Source organism: Equus quagga, chromosome 10 (genome assembly GCF_021613505.1).
Source record: "Equus quagga isolate Etosha38 chromosome 10, UCLA_HA_Equagga_1.0, whole genome shotgun sequence".
Lineage (NCBI taxonomy): Eukaryota > Metazoa > Chordata > Mammalia > Perissodactyla > Equidae > Equus > Equus quagga.
The window spans coordinates 31,471,403-31,489,455 of NC_060276.1; the positions used below are offsets into that span (position 1 = coordinate 31,471,403).

Consider the following 18,053-nt stretch of genomic DNA (forward strand, 5'->3'; position numbering starts at 1 on the left):
TAGTTTTCCTAAATTTTTTTTTTTAAAGATTTTATTTTTTTTCCTTTTTCTCCCCAAAGCCCCCCGGTACATAGTTGTATATTCGTCGTTGTGGGTCCTTCCAGTTGTGGCATGTGGGACGCTGCCTCAGCGTGGTCTGATGAGCAGTGCCATGTCCGCGCCCAGGATTCGAACCAACGAAACACTGGGCCGCCTGCAGCGGAGTGCGCGAACTTAACCACTCGGCCATGGGGCCAGCCCCTAGTTTTCCTAAATTTTTAATTTTTTTATACTATTATAAGTGGATTTCTTTTCTTAATGTTCTCTTTGGATGTTCATTGTTAGTGTATAGAAATATAGGATTTTTATATAATGATCTTTTATCTTGCAAGCTTGCTGGACTTGTTTCTTCCTTCTGATAGTTTTTTTAGAAAATTTTTTATTGTGGTCTAAATAGTTTATAACATTGTGAAATTTCAATTGTACATTAATATTCGTCAAACACCATATAAATGTGCCCCTGCACCCCTTGTGTCCACCCTCTCCCCCTTCCCCCGATAACCACTAAATTGTTCTCTTTGTCCGTAAGTTTGTTTATATTCCACATATGAGTGAAATCATATAGTGTTTGTCTTTCTCTGTCTGGCTTATTTGCTTAACATGATGCCCTCAAGGACCATCCATGTGGTTGCGAATGGGACGATTATGTCTTTTTTATGGCTGAGTAGTATTCCATTGTATGTATATACCACATCTTCTTTATCCAGTCATCAGTTGTTGGGCACTTGGGTTGCTTCCACTTCTTGGCTGTGGTGAATAATGCTGCAGTGAACATAGGGCTACATAAGTCTCTTTGTATTGTTGATTTCAAGTTCTTTGGATAAATAGCCAGTAGTGGAATAGCTGGGTCATATTGTATTTCTATTTTAAGTTTTTTTTTTTTTTTTTTTTAAAGATTTTATTTTTTCCTTTTTCTCCCCAAAGCCCCCTGGTACATAGTTGTGTATTCTTCGTTGTGGGTTCTTCTAGTTGTGGCATGTGGGACGCTGCCTCAGCGTGGTCTGATGAGCAGTGCCATGTCCGCACCCAGGATTCGAACTAACGAATCACTGGGCCGCCTGCAGCGGAGCGCGCGAACTTAACCACTCGGCCACGGGGCCAGCCCCCTATTTTAAGTTTTTTGAGAAGTCTCCATACTGTTTTCCAAAGTAGCTGCACCAGTTTGCATTCCCACCAGCAGTGGATGAGGGTTCCCTTTTCTCCACAACTTCTCCGACGTTTATTAACTTTTGTCTTGGTGATTATAGCCATTCTAATGGGCGTAAGATGATATCTAAGTGTAGTTTTGATTTGTATCTCCCTGATGATTAGTGATGTTGAGCATCTTTTCATATGCCTATTGTCCATCTGTATATCTTCTTTGGAAAAATGTCTGTTCATATCCTCTGCCCACTTTTTGATTGGGTTGTTTATTTTTTTGTAGTTCAGTTGTGTGAGCTCTTTATATATTATGGAGATTAACTCCTTATCAAATATATGATTTGCGAATATTTCCTCCCAGTTGGCGGGTTGTTTTTTCATTTTGATCTTGATTTCCTTTGCCTTCCAGAAGCTCTTTATTCTGATGAAATCCCACTTCCTTATTTTTTCTTTTGTTACCCTTGTCTGAGTGGATGTTGTATTTGTAAAGATCCTTTTAAGGCTGATGTCAAAGAGTGTACTGCCCATTCTGATAGTTTTTTTTTTTTTTTAAAGATTTTATTTTTTCCTTTTTCTCCCCAAAGCCCCCCGGTACATAGTTGTGTATTCTTCGTTGTGGGTTCTTCTAGTTGTGGCATGTGGGACGCTGCCTCAGCGTGGTCTGATGAGCAGTGCCATGTCCGCGCCCAGGATTTGAACTAACGAAACACTGGGCCGCCTGCAGTGGAGCGCGCAAACTTAACCACTCCGCCATGGGGCCAGCCCCCCATTCTGATAGTTTTTTAATGGTTCATTAGGATTTTCTGTATACAAGATCATGTCATCTGCAAATAGAGAGTTTAACTTCTTCCTTTTGAATCTGGATGCCTTTTATTTCTGTTTCTTGCCTAACTGTCCTGGCTAGAACTTCTAGTGCAATATGAGTAGATGTGGTGAGAGTGGACGTTCTTGTCTTGTTCCTGAATTTAGGAGGAATGCATTCAGTCTTTCACCATTAAATATGATGTTAGCTCTGTTTTTTTCATACTCTTTATCAGGTTTAAGAAATTACCTTTTATACCTAATTAAAGAAAACTTTTTTTTTATCATAAAAAGGTGTTGGATTTTGTCAAATACTTTGTCTATTGAGATGATCGTGTGGGTTTTGTCCTTTATGGCATTAATTACATCAATTGGTTTTTGGATATTATATGCACCTTGCATTCCTGGCCTACCTGCTCTTCAGTTTAATCTTATACTGCCCCCAAACTCTACATTCCAGCCTACCAAACTAAACTATATGCTGCTCCTTGAAGGTATCATGCTGTTCCATGTCTCCATTTTTTCCCCCCTACTGTTAATGTCCTTCTCCCTCTTTTCTACTTTGTGAACTCCTATTGATATTTTATATCCCACATCATGCCTTTCTTTGTTATCTTTTCCCTTTTTCTTCATCCTCCATGTATAGTGAGTACTCTGTACCTCTATTACAGCAGTTATGATCCTTAATTGCAGTTACTATATTTCCTGTATTATAGCATTCATCATCAATTTAATAACTTTTCTGGGGAAAAACCCCACTACCACAATAAGTGCGTACGTGGATTTCAGAAATGTTAACATTAGAAGAAAATGTGCCTTGTAAAAATCAAAGAAAAGGTCTTTGTTTACATTTCTCTTTCTGTTGATTTTGGAGTTCTTTGAATGTAGTTACTTTGTTGACACTTCAACACTTAGTGCAGTGTGTGGTGCATAGTAGGTGTTTAACACATTTGTTCAATTAAGCTTGCTTCGTAGAACCCTGGATGCCTTTTCAGGTCCCTCCACAACCTCTTTCTTTCCTTTTCCGTTGTGTTTTCAACTACTTCTCATGTATGTACCGTTTTCTCCAGTCAGATTGGACTTCTCATTGTCTCCCTGATTTTGTTTTTATTACTCTGTTATATTATTTTAAAAATGAAAAACTGTTAGAAAGAAAAAAGTAAAAGGAAATGACAGCTTATTATTGCTTCATAAGCAAAGATATGATTATTGCACTTTGTGCAAATTAGGTATAGTTCTTGTATATTGTTATATTGTACCATTGGATATGTTTTTATTTTAGAAGAGTTGGCTGCTTTTAAATATTTAAGTTAACTAATAAAATTGATTTGTAAGTAATGTTTATGACATTAAATAATATGTTTGGCATTGAAAATATTAAATTATAAAATGTTTTGAGGAATAATATGTTGTTTTAAAAATTGTCTTGAAAGTCATATTTGTAGATGAAGTCTAGGAAAAATTGGGAGATAAATGCATATTTTGTGATTAGGTTTAGCAATTTTCCTGGTAGCCTAGCTCTTAATTGTTTAAAGTTGTGTTTTCAAATGCCTTGGTCTAGTTTTCTCTTCTTATATTGGTCTGCTGTCCTCTGTTTGTCATAAGCAAAGCTAAGATCGCGGAACTGCTACCTTCAAGTTGCAAAGTTTATCATCTTCAGCAGGATCAGAGCTTAAAGGCCCTCACAAACAACTCCTCTGTATGTTCACTGCTTCTTCCCTGATGAAAAACCTCATCCCCTAACGACTGAATTTTCTCAACATTTATGTGTGTAATGTTGTTGCCTTAGAAGTCTTCCCATTATAGTCTGTTGTACATTCCTCTTTCAAATTGTTCCGAGTTTTCCTTATTGCCACTGTTCTGTTGAAGAAAAATATTTCATAACATGATTTTAAAGGACTGCCTGATAGTCTATAGTATGGAGGTACCATATTTTGATTAACTGTTCTTCTATTGTTAGATGTTTAAGTAACTATTTAATGTGTGTACACAGCCAGGTGCAACTGTGCTCTTAGCTGTACAGTGCTTCCCCCAAGAGGAATTTAAACTCCTTGAGGGCAGATAATGCATTCTATACAAAAGTTCCCTATAGTGTTTGATTCAGTGCTGTGGCTCTCTGCAACAGTTGATAGCAAATGTTTGTCCAAATTCTAAAGTTAAAATTATGAGAAGGAGCATGGCAGTTTTTTATACCAACTTCTTATTGTACTTGGGTGACTTCAGACTAGCAGAATGACTCTACCATGGGACCTTGCTGATCTTGCACATCTCCACGTAGTCCACATAGGCAAGGCTCAACCACAGTCTGACTCAAATCTTGGGGGAAGACTCTGTGACCCTTCCTGGTACATGGCAAGATAGATGATATAAGGTCATTTCTTATCTGCCTCCCTATCTTGTGGGAGACTGCCCCAAGGCAGTTTATTATCTCCTTCCTTTATTCTCGTGAGGCATGGCACGTTCTTTCGGGTACAGTGTGTATAAAATTACAAAGCTGCAATCTAGAGTTGACTCCTCAATAACGGAGCAACCCACTGTGTATGTTATCTCTCATTTTGTTCCCCCCTCCAGTTTGGTTTTGTCCTGTGGGACTGGGCACATGGAGAACTGATAGCATACTGATCACGCTTTCTCTGTGTTAGTAATAAACTGTCTGAATTCATTTGGTCTTACTGGTAGCTGCCAGTGTGCTGCTGTATAGGGACCATTTGACCACTTAACATAAACTTACGGGATTTTCTTTCGCCTGGTTTGTGGAATTTGTCTTTACTTTGTAATTAGTCAGCTTACTTTAACTTGCTTTTAATTTCAGCATTCAATATTTAGTGCTTTGTTGTTAAACAGCTCAGGTAAGGATGATCCTTGCTTTCTAAATACATTATTTTTTTTAAGGAGCACACTATACTGGCTGTAAAATTTGTCTTCATCTGGATACATCAAAGATGATGAAGCAGCTAGTTTTATTTAGCATAGTATCTTGCACTTCAGTTTTTTTTTATACTCCTCAAAGACTACTTTTGTTTTGGAATCCAAAGCCTACTAGAATTATCCTGGGAAGTTTGATTCAGACTGTTCTCTTATTATGTTAGGTTTTCCTGTCTTATGCAGTAGAAAGGTACTAAGATGTCTTAATTAATGCAAATAAAGAGTACACTGTAAACTGATCCATTTGATTTTCAGTGGCTAGGTGATCTTGACCTAGGCAGAAAGAACATCAACGTCAGATTAATCATGCCTCAATTCGTATATCTTAGAGATGGTAAGATGACATGTTATGCCATTGCTTACTTCATTAATCAGACTATAACAATTCAGATTTTATAGTTTTTGTTTTTTGCTTTAAGAAAATAATTTACATGAAAGCATGCTTTTGACATTAAAAGTTGTATCCTTTCATAGTAATTTGCATTTTAAAAATTATGGCATATAGTAGAATGGCAGTATAACATAACTCAACCCTGTGATAGATGTTTGGTTGGAGACCAGGTCGTGCCCCATAAAAATAAAATGATTATATGTAATACCAACTTATAATTAGCCTGTAGTGTATGCATATATCATTCTTATGAATGGAATATGTGTGATTAGAATTCAGTTTACTTTGTGAAATATGATATCTTTAAAATAGTATAATGTGTTTTTCTTATAACAGAAGCAATGCTTGCTTATTGTAGAAAATTTCGAAAATAAAAGCATAGAGAAAAAAATACAAACCACTTCTCATTCCACCAACCTTGGATGAATATTATCATTTTGATATATTTCCTTTATACCCCTAGGCTCATCACCTTGTACATACCTGTAGGTCTTTGTATGTGTATGTGTGAGTGTATTAAATGTTCGTTTTTAGGGCCTGGCTCTGTGGCCGAGTGGTTAAGTTTGCATGTTCCACTTTGTTGGCCCAGGGTTCGCTGGTTCGGATCCTGGGCGTGGACCTATGCACTGCTCATCAAGCCATGCTGTGGCGACATCCCACAGAGAAGAACTAGAATGACTTACAACTAGGATATACAACTATGTCCTGGGGCTTCAGGGAGGAAAAAAAACAGAAAGAGGAAGATTGGTGACAGATGTTACCTCAGGGCCAGTCTTCCTCACCAAAAAACCCATAAAAATACATTTTTAAAGGAAACACTTGGTTCATACTGTGTATATAGTTTTATATTTTAAATGTTCTAGTTATTACCCTGTGAGCAAGATTATTTCCATATTAAGGAATCAAGTCTATAATATCATTTTTAAAGGCTGCAAGATATTCCATTTAAAGGACATTCCGTATTTTATTTAGCCTTTATCTATTGTTGGACATTTAAATTGTTTCCAGTTTTCTACGATTTTAAATAATCTTGGCATACATAATTTTTTATGTATTTTTATTTGCTTTCAAAAATTGCTAGAGATTGAATTTTTGGATTAATAGGTATAAACATTTTTTGAGGACTTTGATTCATATTGGCAAATTGCTTTCTAGACAGGTTACCTCATTTTGAATTCCCATCAGTGGTGTATGGAAATGCCCAATTCAAAGTAGCCTTGTCATCACTGAGTAATATCTTTACAAACCTTTAAAGCTGATGGGTAAATTATGGTATCTTATTCTTTACAAATCTTTTGATTAACAGGGAGGTTGAACATATTTTCCTAAGTGTTTTAGCCATTGATAATTTTAATTTTTGGATCTGTTTATGTCCTTGGCCCAGGTTTTACCTATGAGTTGTTGGTATCATTTTGCTTTTTGATAGACTACAGTTTTCGTTTCTTTTTATGTAGCTAAATCTAGAAATCTTTTCATTTGTGAATTATTCCTTTATTTGTTGCTTTGAAAGTCCTTCCCCACTCTAATACTAAGTAACTATTCACTAAAATGTTTTTCTAGTTTTTTATGGTTCATTAAATGTTTATCTTTTTCCTCCATCTGGCATTTATTTTAGTAAAACATCTGTCTTTTGAAAATAAAAATTTTTCAAGAACCATTTAATAAATAATACTACAGGCCAAATTTAATTCAAAATGCCAAATTTACAGTACAATACATTTTATAAGTGTTGAAGTATAGTGCCATTCTTAAACATCACTTTGGTGTTTCAGTGTCGTTACACTGTTCTTTAGTCATTATTTCTTGGTGAAACTGAAACACTTTGTAGTATTTCCTGCAGACAACTGTGCATAGAGCTGCCCTCTCTGTTTTTTTTTTTTTTAATGAAGTCTTGTTCTTCCACATGGCGTAATAGTTGTATGACTCACAGTCCTTTTCTCACTGAGCATGCATGTAATCTGCCCTCTGCTTAGCAGCTGCAGTTTCTCCTTGGAGCATGTGTTTTTGTTTGCACCCTTGCTTCTCAAAGTGCCTGTTCTCCAAAAGAGCCTTCATTATTGGTTACTGCAGGTCAGTGAGATCTGCTTATTATTATTTCTCATAGTTGGCTTTAAAGTATTTTTTCTTCATTTTTTCTAATATCTACTTTACACTTTTTTTCTCTCCACTGTGCATATGGTTAATATTTTAACTCATCATGGAGTAGCTTAGAAATTCTGTGACCCATACGTCTTACTCATTCAGCAAGGCTTCAGTGTTATAGACTGACTTTTTATTATCTTGTCCTGAATGACAGCACAGCACCCTTCTAGGGAATACTGAATCAAGAAATCACCTGTCTTTGTAGAGGGCATCTGTTGAAAGCAGATGCCAGAGCCATAGGATTGTCATTTCCCATCAGGCTCCAACATCAGAGTCTCTAATACTTCAAAGACACTCTATTCTTGCATCGAAAGACAGCTGTGGTGCCTCCTGTTTTCATGTTACTTTTGTTTCTAGTCCTGACGTTTCTTTTAGATGGAAAAACAGATAAGGAAGCATTAATATTTGAGAGCATATTAATCAGATTTTACATACAGTAACTCCTCACATTTGAGTAATATCAGTTACTAAAGAGCACAGAAAATTTAATTTTTTCATTTTCATATCAGGAAATAAGTTTTTGATTTGGTTGATTTTTGTGCACTCCCCTAAAGACATATATTTCTGGTGTATATGTTCTATGTCATAAGAACTCAATATAATAGTCAATTTCCATCATTTTATTTAGTATCTTTGTGAACATTGTATATCATGTGCAAGTTGATAAGTTTCCCATCGTTTCTCTTGCTTCTAGGGATTTTAGGTTGTCGCAGAAGATTTACTCATTTTCAATAGCTCTGAAATAATGAAGAATAGTACTGAAGGGATTTTGGCAATGTTTTATAGGTAATCAGTAGAATCAGAATACAGTTCAGATCCAGTCTAGTGGTCACTTGCTAAATAACAGTTATGCCTCCTTTGTCAGTCCGTAAGACTTGTGTGAACTTTTAGATATACCCTAAGCATGATGCAGCATTGATCTCGCCAGAATAGCTTTGTAAAAGTTACAATTTTAGTAGAAGTAAGTGGAGGTGATTCTTTTTACATAGTTCCTTTCACTGAAGTGTTATTATTATCTAAACAGATAATATTTGGTACTAGAGTGGAACAATAATTGGGATTGCTGAGGGTTGGTGTCCAGCTGGGCTTTTTAATTACCCTGACACCTGGTGCCTAATTCATAGTGCTTAATGGGATTTTGTTTGAATGAATGGCACAGGCTGCAAGTCAAGTCAGGATGCTACCAGAGAAATAAGGAGAATGAGGCTTGGGAGGTGAGGATCAGTATTTGCCTGCCTGTAGAGGATAGCCCAGACTCCTAAGTGCAGGACCACAGAGAATTTGATACTTCAGATATTTAATTATTTTACCTTGTGTATTCTCTTTGGTGAGGCTGCAACTTCTCGTCCCTGCTCGATAAGGAATGTATATGGTGTTATTGGGAGATAATTTTCCATGTGTCTCATGTTTCTGCACATCTTGTGAGTGAGGCACTAACTGCCCTTTGTTCAGGACTATCTTTGGAAGAATGAGATAGTTTGCTTCTCCAGAGCAAAAGACAATCATGCTTATTGTCCAGTAAAATAAAGATAATGTCTCCCTTCAACATGCAAGCATGCTTACTGTCTACTATAAAAGATTCGGGTTCCCTCAGCTCAGAGTTCCTCTCCTGTAATGTGATGTACTGCACGTGAAGGCATCCATCTGTACCCATCTGTGTTGCCCCTGTGGGATTTGGGGGCCAGAGGGAACTGATACAAATATGCATCTCATGCCACTTGCTGTTTTGTGAGTAATAAAGTCCTTTGTCTCTCACACAGGGGTCTCATATCTTCTGCCAGCATCCGTACAACTGTGTTAGGCTAACTTGTTGGTTTAAGTAAAGTCTTAGAGCCTTCAGAGTGCTTGACAGGTACTCAGCATAATTGTTTTGCCTATAAGATGTTACCACCCTTTTGAAGAAACTTGTTTAATTAGTTTTCTTTAATCCTTGTTTATTAAATTGGTTAAAAATATTGAAATATTATTAAGAGTCCACTCTTTAAGGAGCCAAGAAAGCTGTGTGTTGGGTCCGACTAAACAGTTCTGAATTGGTAAATTAGGAACAGCTGAGAGCTTTATAATGGTGTTCATTATTTTCTTAACTAAAAATTGAGACTTGAAATAAGATTTATGTTCTGCTTCCTAGTGCAAGAAACAACTAGGACATGAGTATGGTTAGGAGATTTAGAATTTCTCTGACTCTGCTTTGGGGTTCTGATGGAACAGACTGTTTAACCAGCAGCTGGATGAGGCAAGGAGTGGATTTTCCCCCAGAGCCACTGGAGGGCGTTTGGCCCTGCTGACACCTTCATTTTAGCCCCAGAAGACTCATTTCAGACTTCTCCTCCAGAACTGTGAGAGAATAAATTTCTGTTGTTTTAACTACCAAGTTTGTGGTAACTTGTTACAGCAGCCACAGGAAACTAACATACTTCTTAAAAATAGTTTATCAGAATTAAGAGTAAATGTCTGCAAAATTAAAAAAAAAGTTATATAGCTGTGTATTTTTTTTCTTAAGCAGTAAGGTGGTTTTCTCAGTTAATTAATATCCTTGGAGAATAGCATCTTTATAACCACTGATGTATTTTTCTTTTGCCTTGGTTTTAACTATAAATCATATCAAGCAGTATTAGCAATAACTCAAACAGTAGGCAGACTGCTGTGTACCATTTCCAGCCTTTCTTCAAAACTCTCCTTGTAAAACTGCTGGGAGCCTGTTAGAGATGTTAATAGATCATTTTAAATAATCTGATCTAAATTATGTTCTGTATCACTCAAGCTTCAGAGGTCAAGGAAGCGGGGAGAGGAGTCAGATGGAATGGAAATCTGTTTGTTGCCTCCCAAGCTGCAGCCACATGAGCCACAGATGGATCCATCTGCTACCCAGTGCAATTTCTGGCCCATTGGCCAGCATTTCTGCCAAAGTATAGAAAATGACTTTCAGAAATTATACTATTGTACTATACTCATTATACTAATTATATTTTTTATCTTATTCAGTGTACAAAAGGGTGTATGGTTTTTGTCACAAATTGTTAAAACTGAAACTAAGATATATGAGTCTTCTTTAGGTGATATTTAACAATACAGATTGCTATAGTCTTTCTTATTTTAGAAAAAATCCTAGACAATGTGTGAAAATCTGACACATTTTTACCTCTGGAAAAACTTATAATAATGAAGTGTGTTGTTGGACCACGTCTTCATCATTAACAGTGATATCATCATAGAATTTTCTGCTTAAAGAAACATGAGGGTTAAGTGGAGAAATTTCCTTTTTTTTTGTGGGAAAGGTGAAATATCTTTATAATTATCCTTTTCCAAGTCTGGCTTCTTCCCTAAGAAGGCAGGCTTTAAAACTATTGTGAAATTAATCTCCTCATAAAGAATAAATTAGCAATTTTCCTATCTTTAGATGGAACCATATTAAATAAAATACCAATTTTGCATGTATTTCTTGAGTATAATATGTTCGTTATTAGTCATAGTATTCTAGTTGCCCTAGTGCACATGTTAATTAAGTGATTTTTAATGTTATAAAAACTCCCTTATGGTTTAATTGTACGTCACAAGATAAAAAATTTAAATCAGTTTAAATTTTATTCATGATATCTATTTAAAAGTTAATTTTCACTGTTTTGAAGGAAAATACGAGATGCTGTTAGTGTGAGATAGTTCAAGAAATTGAGACATAAACTGTTTTGTGTTATTTCCCATCTTTCCTTCCATTTTATTTTTTTGGCACTCTTACTCTGTTTACCCAATTCTTAGAAAGAATGTTTATACAGATTTAAAATCTGAAAAACCCTAGAACAAGATTTCCTTAATTAGAGGCTTTATAATAGCTTGAGTTTTAATTTTGACTTTATTTGCTTTATTTGATTTAACTCCATTAAATTAGGATAATGATTAATTAATTAAGCTACACCATGTATGTTCTCCTTGACTGAGGTAAATAGTATTCCTATGTTTTTAACTAAATAAGTATAATGAACTAGTGTAAGCAAAGTATTTTTCTATGATAAGGTAGCTAATTTGATAATTATTCAGGAAGTGGTTCTCAACAGGGGTAGGGGGCTTTGCACCCCAGGGGACATTTTTTGGCTGCCATGACAAGAGGATATTACTGTCATCTAATGGGTAGATGCCAAGGCTGCTGGTAAGTATCCTACAATGCCCAGGATAGTCTCACACAACAAATAGTTATACAGCCCAAAAGGTTAATAGTGCTTCAGTTGAGAAACACTTTTAGGGTATTTTTTTCAACCTGCCACATGATGTTCTAAATACTTTTTAAATTTTATTTAACAAGTAAGACTTTAATAGAGGTATAATGGTTATAATAACTCTGTGATTTTATTTTTTGTGGAAACCTGAATGAATGGATGTGTATGTGTGTGTACTTGGAGTAACTTAGGAGAGGAAGGAATCAAGGATGAATGCCAGGGTTCTGGCTTGAGCGACTCACCAGGAGGATATTAGCTGCATTATCTGAGATGAGAGAAACAGATGTGTGGAAGATCTTCAGTTCAGATTTTAAGCTTGTAGAATTTGAGGTCCCTGAGAGATATCAAGAGGAAGTCCTGAAAATCAGAACATAGGTGTTCAGACGTATCTTTAATTTGAAATTTGTCAGTATATGAATATAACTTAGGCCTGGGATTGGATGAAATCACTCATTATTGTGTATATCTTAAGAAGGAAAGAGTACCGTATGCCACAGCCCTTTGGAACACCAGCATTCACAATTTATGTATGGGAGAATCTGGCAAGAGACTAAGAAGTAGCCAGAGAGATAATAGTAAGTGATCCAGAAGTGTAGTCTTCCAAGCCAAGGGAAGAGAAGTGTTTCCAAGTGGAGGAGTAGTTACTGATATGGAGGCTGTTGGTGACCTTGGTGGGCACGAGAGTGAATCGAAACCAAATTCCAGTGGGTTGAGAAGTCCATGGTAAATAAGAAATTTAGTTGTGTTGTATATTTATGTAACTTTAGCTGTGAAGGAGGAAGAGGTAGATGGGAGGGGATGTGGGATCAGAGGAGGTTTTTTTGTGGTTTTAAAGATCAGAGAGAATTTGTTATTGGTATTTTAAAAGATAAATTTAAAAGATAATTGAAGCATATCTAGTATAATTGTTAATAAACTGGCTGTCTATGAGTATATTCCTATATGAATTTTTGTTGTTGTTGTTGAGGAAGATTGTCCCTGAGCTAACATCTGTACCAGTCTTCCTCTATTTTGTATGTGGGATGCTGCCACAGCATGGCTTGATGAGCGATGTGTAGATCGCACCTGGGATCAGAACCCACAAACCCTGGGCCACTAAAGGGGAGCACATGAACTTAACCACTACACCACTAGGCCGGCACCTATATGATATTTTTTTGCCTTCAAGATTATGGTGGATAATATTTTATAATATTTTAAATAGTTGCTTGGATTCTAAGTGATTCAGCAAGTATGAAAATAGTTCTGTTAATTATCATAGATATGGGTATATATTTGACACTCAAATATTTTGTTTTTCAGATCTTTCAAGAAATCGTTTTACAGAAATTCCTTCTGATGTCTGGTTATTTGCACCTCTCGAAACATTAAATTTATATCATAATTGCATCAAAACCATTCCCGAAGCCATTAAAAACCTGCAGATGTTGACATACCTTAACATTAGGTAAGGAAACTTTTGTTTTGGTCATTTTTGCTTTTTATTACAGTTCTAATCCTTTTTTAGTAGCAGAAGAATGTGTTTGGTTTGGCTATGTAGCATATATTTTTCTCAACAGTATCTTATTTGTATGTTTGTGTCCACTTTACTTTGTGTCTTGTTCTTGAGAGCTGTGCTTCTCAAACTTTAATGTGTGCAGGAATCACCTGGCAATTAAAATGCAGATTATGATTCCCTAGGTCTGCACTGGGTCCTGAGTTTCTAACAGGCTCCCTGGTAATGCCCTTGCCTGCTGGTGTTTAGATGACTTTGGGTAGCAAGACTTTAGATCAGAGGTATTTTATTGAAATCATAGCAACACAATACATATTTATTTATATATACCCTCAGTTAAAGTGAAACATTATAAAGAAACTTCTTGAGTTATATTTTTCACACTTAGGACTTCTTGTTGCTATTTCAAGGATGAATAGATTTGGATGGGAGTGTTGGAACATTAGAAAGTAGATGACAGTTGATGTTAGTAAGTGCTTACTATGTGCCAGACAGTGTTACAAATAGTTTACCCATATTACCTCATCTCATCTTCACACTAACATTTCAAGATATGTGCTGTTATCCCTTCAATGGAGATGAACAAACTGAAGCTCAGAGAGGTTAACTATTTGCCCAAAGTCATATAGATAGATAGGTAGGTAGGTAGATAGATAGTTAGGTAGATAGATAGCAGGTGGTAGAGCCAAGATTCAAATCTAAGTAATATGACTGTAGAACTCTCATTCTTAGCTATTACCCTATATTTATAACAGAGCAAGTGTTTAATAAGTATAAGAAAATAATTGCCCTGTCAAATAAGTGACATTGAATTTCAGAAACTGGTATGTTGTGACTTAATTTTAGAATCATTTTCGTGGCTTTTTTCTTTGTGAGTTGTAAGGGATAATTTTTTTCCCCTCCTTAATGATGTTACTTGTCTAAATTCCCATCTAAGGAAGTAGTAAATATAATTAATATACATAAATAATAATATTCCTTTCTTGCTGTGATATATTAATCCTTATATATGTCTCCCCCAGTGGTGTCACATGGCAGTACATACTATTTTAACTGAAACCACTTTACACCTTAAAATGTGTGAGAGGAATTTCCTTCCATAGATGTCAGTCATTTTAGTTGCTCCTTTCTCTAATTGGGTACATATCTCCTTGGCCTAGCTTGGGAGAGGTTTGAGGAAAGTGAGGTATTTTTAAGTTTTGTCTTTCTTTTGGTTTCATTTTCTTCTTTTATGGAAAAAAATAATTTGTTAAATATCGAATTACATTTCTGTGTTAACAGTATGGTATATCTTAGAGTAATTTTACTAAAACTTTCTCTGATTCTTTCCTGTTTTGATCTTTAGAAGTTGACTACTGATTTTTGTTTATAGTCACAAAAATTTGTGAACAAACTATAGTGAATAACATTTGTTCTAGTGACTGACTTCCTTTGACTATCTCTAAAACGTGGCAAAAAAGCGAATATTAATGACTTATTAGCTATGTATAAAGAAATTGGATTCTGGAGAAAGCTGACTATGCTAACTCGATGAACCTACTTCTTAAGGGAAGAAAATAAGCCAATGTTTAAACTTGTTTTAGTCAGAGGGAGATTAGGATGTGTTTGTATGTGCAATTATTTTTCCCATTTATTTTATTTTTTATTTTGGTGAAAATATCTTGAGAGGCTCGAAGATGATTTTTGAGTTCTTGCTCTCTTCTTGTATACTACCTCCTTTTTGGGTGGAATCCTGCAGGAAGATCCTTGTGTGTTCCAGACAGACCCCTCTCCCAAAGGATCCTCCTTTAACCCCAGAATGTCAAAGCTTGTGACACCCCCCACCATATTTGACATTCCAGCAGCCTGGCCAGGATTGCTGACCTAGGGGCCTTGTCTTTTTTTTTTAAGTCTGTGTCACGTGATTAAAGACACTCAAAAGAGTGATTCGGAGTTTTTGAGAACTGGTGGTGTGTAGGATAATATTATAGGTAACAGCACAGGCTTTGCAGTTGGCTGTGCCTTGGCAAGTCACTTAAACAGTTTTAACCTTTGTTTTCTTATTCATATAATGAAGATAATAATACTACCCATCTTGTAGGGCTAATGTGAGGATTAAATGAAATAGTGCGAGTAAGCATTTTAGCCTGATACAAAGTAAGCACTCATTAAACGATAGTTGTTATTATTATTTTTTTTTTTGAGGAAGATTAGCCTTGAGCTAACTACTGCCAATCCTCCTCTTTTTTGCTGGGGAAGACTGGCCCTGAGCTAACATCCGTGCCCGTCTTCCTCTGCTTTATATGTGGGACGCCTACTACAGCATGGCTTTTGCCAAGCGGTGCCATGTCCGCACCCGGGATCGGAACTGGCGAACCCCAGGCTGCCGAGAAGCGGAACGTGCGAACTTAACCGCTGCCCCACCGGGGCAGCCCCTGATAGTTATTATTTAGTGAAAAGTTACTTACTTTGAGGTGATTTGTTCTTTTTCAACATAACATATCAAGTTTCAGACGTATTTCTCATAATGAGACTTTCTTATTCTTTTCAGTCGAAATCTTCTGTCAACATTGCCAAAATACCTATTTGACCTTCCCCTTAAAGTTTTGGTTGTCAGTAATAATAAACTGGTATCCATTCCAGAAGAAATTGGGAAGTTAAAAGATTTAATGGAATTGGTGAGTAAAATAGTTATATTGATTGTATCTAATATGCATAATACATACCTTTATATTTTGGGAGATTACTGCTTCCTTTATGGGATTTCAGTGTAATTATTTTACAAAGAGAATAATTTGGTATATGCCTAAGGTCACTTTAGTAAAATTTTGAGATATCATTGCTTATGCCTGATCTTAGCTCACAGTCACAGTAAAAGCCTGGTGGTTCCTCGGTCCTAGTGAGGTCAGAAGGCTTACTTACAAGTCTTAAGAAATGCTTTTCAAATGAGTAAGCATTTATCTATCCATTTGGTGGACAATAAAGGTCTTAGACCAGGAAAAGATACGGGATTGATTTTTCTTTCAAAGGTTTTACAGGGCCACTATAAGAGCCTCAGAGGAAAGGATAAAAGAAGAGAGTGCAAACATTAGAATAAACAAAATAGCTCTTCCTCTCCTCTATCCTCCTGCGATTTTATAACACTTTTGAGACCAAGGTAAATGGAAAGAGGTCATTTCCATTTATACAGTTGGTTGGAGAAATCTAGGAATAATTTAAGTTACTTTGAACATAACATTTTGGGTATTAAAGGACATTGAACTCTGGGAGAAACATAATCAGATCCTCAAAGCATTGAGCTGTTTTCACATCTTTCTGTCACTTCCATCTCATACAATATACCATGCTGTTCATTTTTACTTTCTGTTTTATCTTGAGTAGTACTTTCCCAATACATAGGTATTTTAAAAGTATTCTTTTTTTTTTTTAAAGATTTTATTTTTTCCTTTTTCTCCCCAAAGCCCCCGGTACATAGTTGTATATTCTTCGTTGTGTGTCCATCTAGTTGTGGCATGTGGGACACTGCCTCAGCGTGGTTTGATGAGCAGTGTCATGTCCGCGCCCAGGATTCGAACCAACGAAACACTGGGCCGCCTGCAGCGGAGCGCGCGAACTTAACCGCTCGGCCACGGGGCCAGCCCCTAAAAGTATTCTTAAGTATGAGTTTATTATGTGTGGAGGGCCAAAAGTTTTCTTGAGGAACTTACCTACAATTTTATAATGGGAAATTAATGCACAAATAGAATGTACTGAACAGGAATTTCAGGAATGTCTTTCTTCATTAAGGAATACCTGCATGTGCAATTAGAACACAAGGAAACTTCCTTGAACTTAGTCTTGTTATGTTTTAGAACCAGAAAATTTTAAGATTGGAAGAAATCTTATAAGTGATCAGATATAACCACTTCCTAATGCAGGAATCCCTGGCACATCTAGTTGTATGTTTTCAGTGGTGGACAAATCTTTTTGTGTGTGTGTCTGAGGCAGCCCTAATTCTCTTTTTGCAAAACTCTATCATCTTTCTTATTTTGAACTAAAATACATGCCCCTGGGGCTGGCCCAGTGGTGTAGTGGTTAAGTTCGTGCACTCCAATTCGGCTGCCCGAGGTTTGCTGGTTTGGATCCTGGGAGCGGATCTACACACTGCTCTTCAAGCCGTGGTGTGGCAGCATCTCACATAGAAGAAGTAGAAGGACTTATAACTAGGATATACAACTATGTACTGGGGCTTTGGGGAGAAAAAAATAAATAAAAAGAGGAAGATTGGTAACAGATGTTAGCTCAGGGTCAATCTTCCTCACCAAAAAAAAAATAATAAAATACATGCCCTATCACTTTTATCCAACGGTCCTGGGACTACCATATGAAGAAGTATAGATAATGACAATTTCTCTTCCATTCAGATATTTGTGATCTATTGTTTGTCTACTCTCCATTTTACCAAACTCTTAAGACCTGTTTTTCTATAGCTTATACATATTTACTACTTTTATTCCTTTCTATGTTTTCTATATTTCTGTTCTTTATTACTTTTTATTTTTAGCTATGTCTATCCTGAAAATGTTCTCTTTTATTAAATTCTCTTTTAATATTATACTCACAAATGAACAGAAGATTCCAGATGTGATCTAACAAATTCATGATAAAAGGGGACTGTTACTTTCTTTGACCTGGACACTGTTAATATTTTTAAAGATTTCATAAATATTGTACTTTAAGATTCTATGGCTCTGTAATTTCTTTTTCTTTCTTTTTTTTTTCATTCAGTTTTTGGCTCTGTGTTCTAAATTATATTACATGAGGTAGTTTTTGGATAAGTGAAATTTCAAAAATATTTAGTGGTTTTAGATTTATTCTAATGTTTTTATTTAAATAAAATATTTTAAAAATATTAAATGCCATTATTTTACTAGGCACTATAAACATATTGTGC

General features: G+C 35.9%; 1 protein-coding gene across 1 annotated transcript in view; it reads left to right on the forward strand.

The window, feature by feature from the left end:
* Positions 1–18,053, forward strand: part of LRCH2 (leucine rich repeats and calponin homology domain containing 2) — a 102,090-nt gene that overhangs the window by 12,265 nt on the left and 71,772 nt on the right. Inside the window, exons 2-3 of the mRNA XM_046672715.1 lie at positions 12,949–13,093; positions 15,672–15,798. Of these exons, the coding sequence (XP_046528671.1) occupies positions 12,949–13,093; positions 15,672–15,798 (272 nt within the window). The remainder of the gene's footprint in view (positions 1–12,948; positions 13,094–15,671; positions 15,799–18,053) is intronic.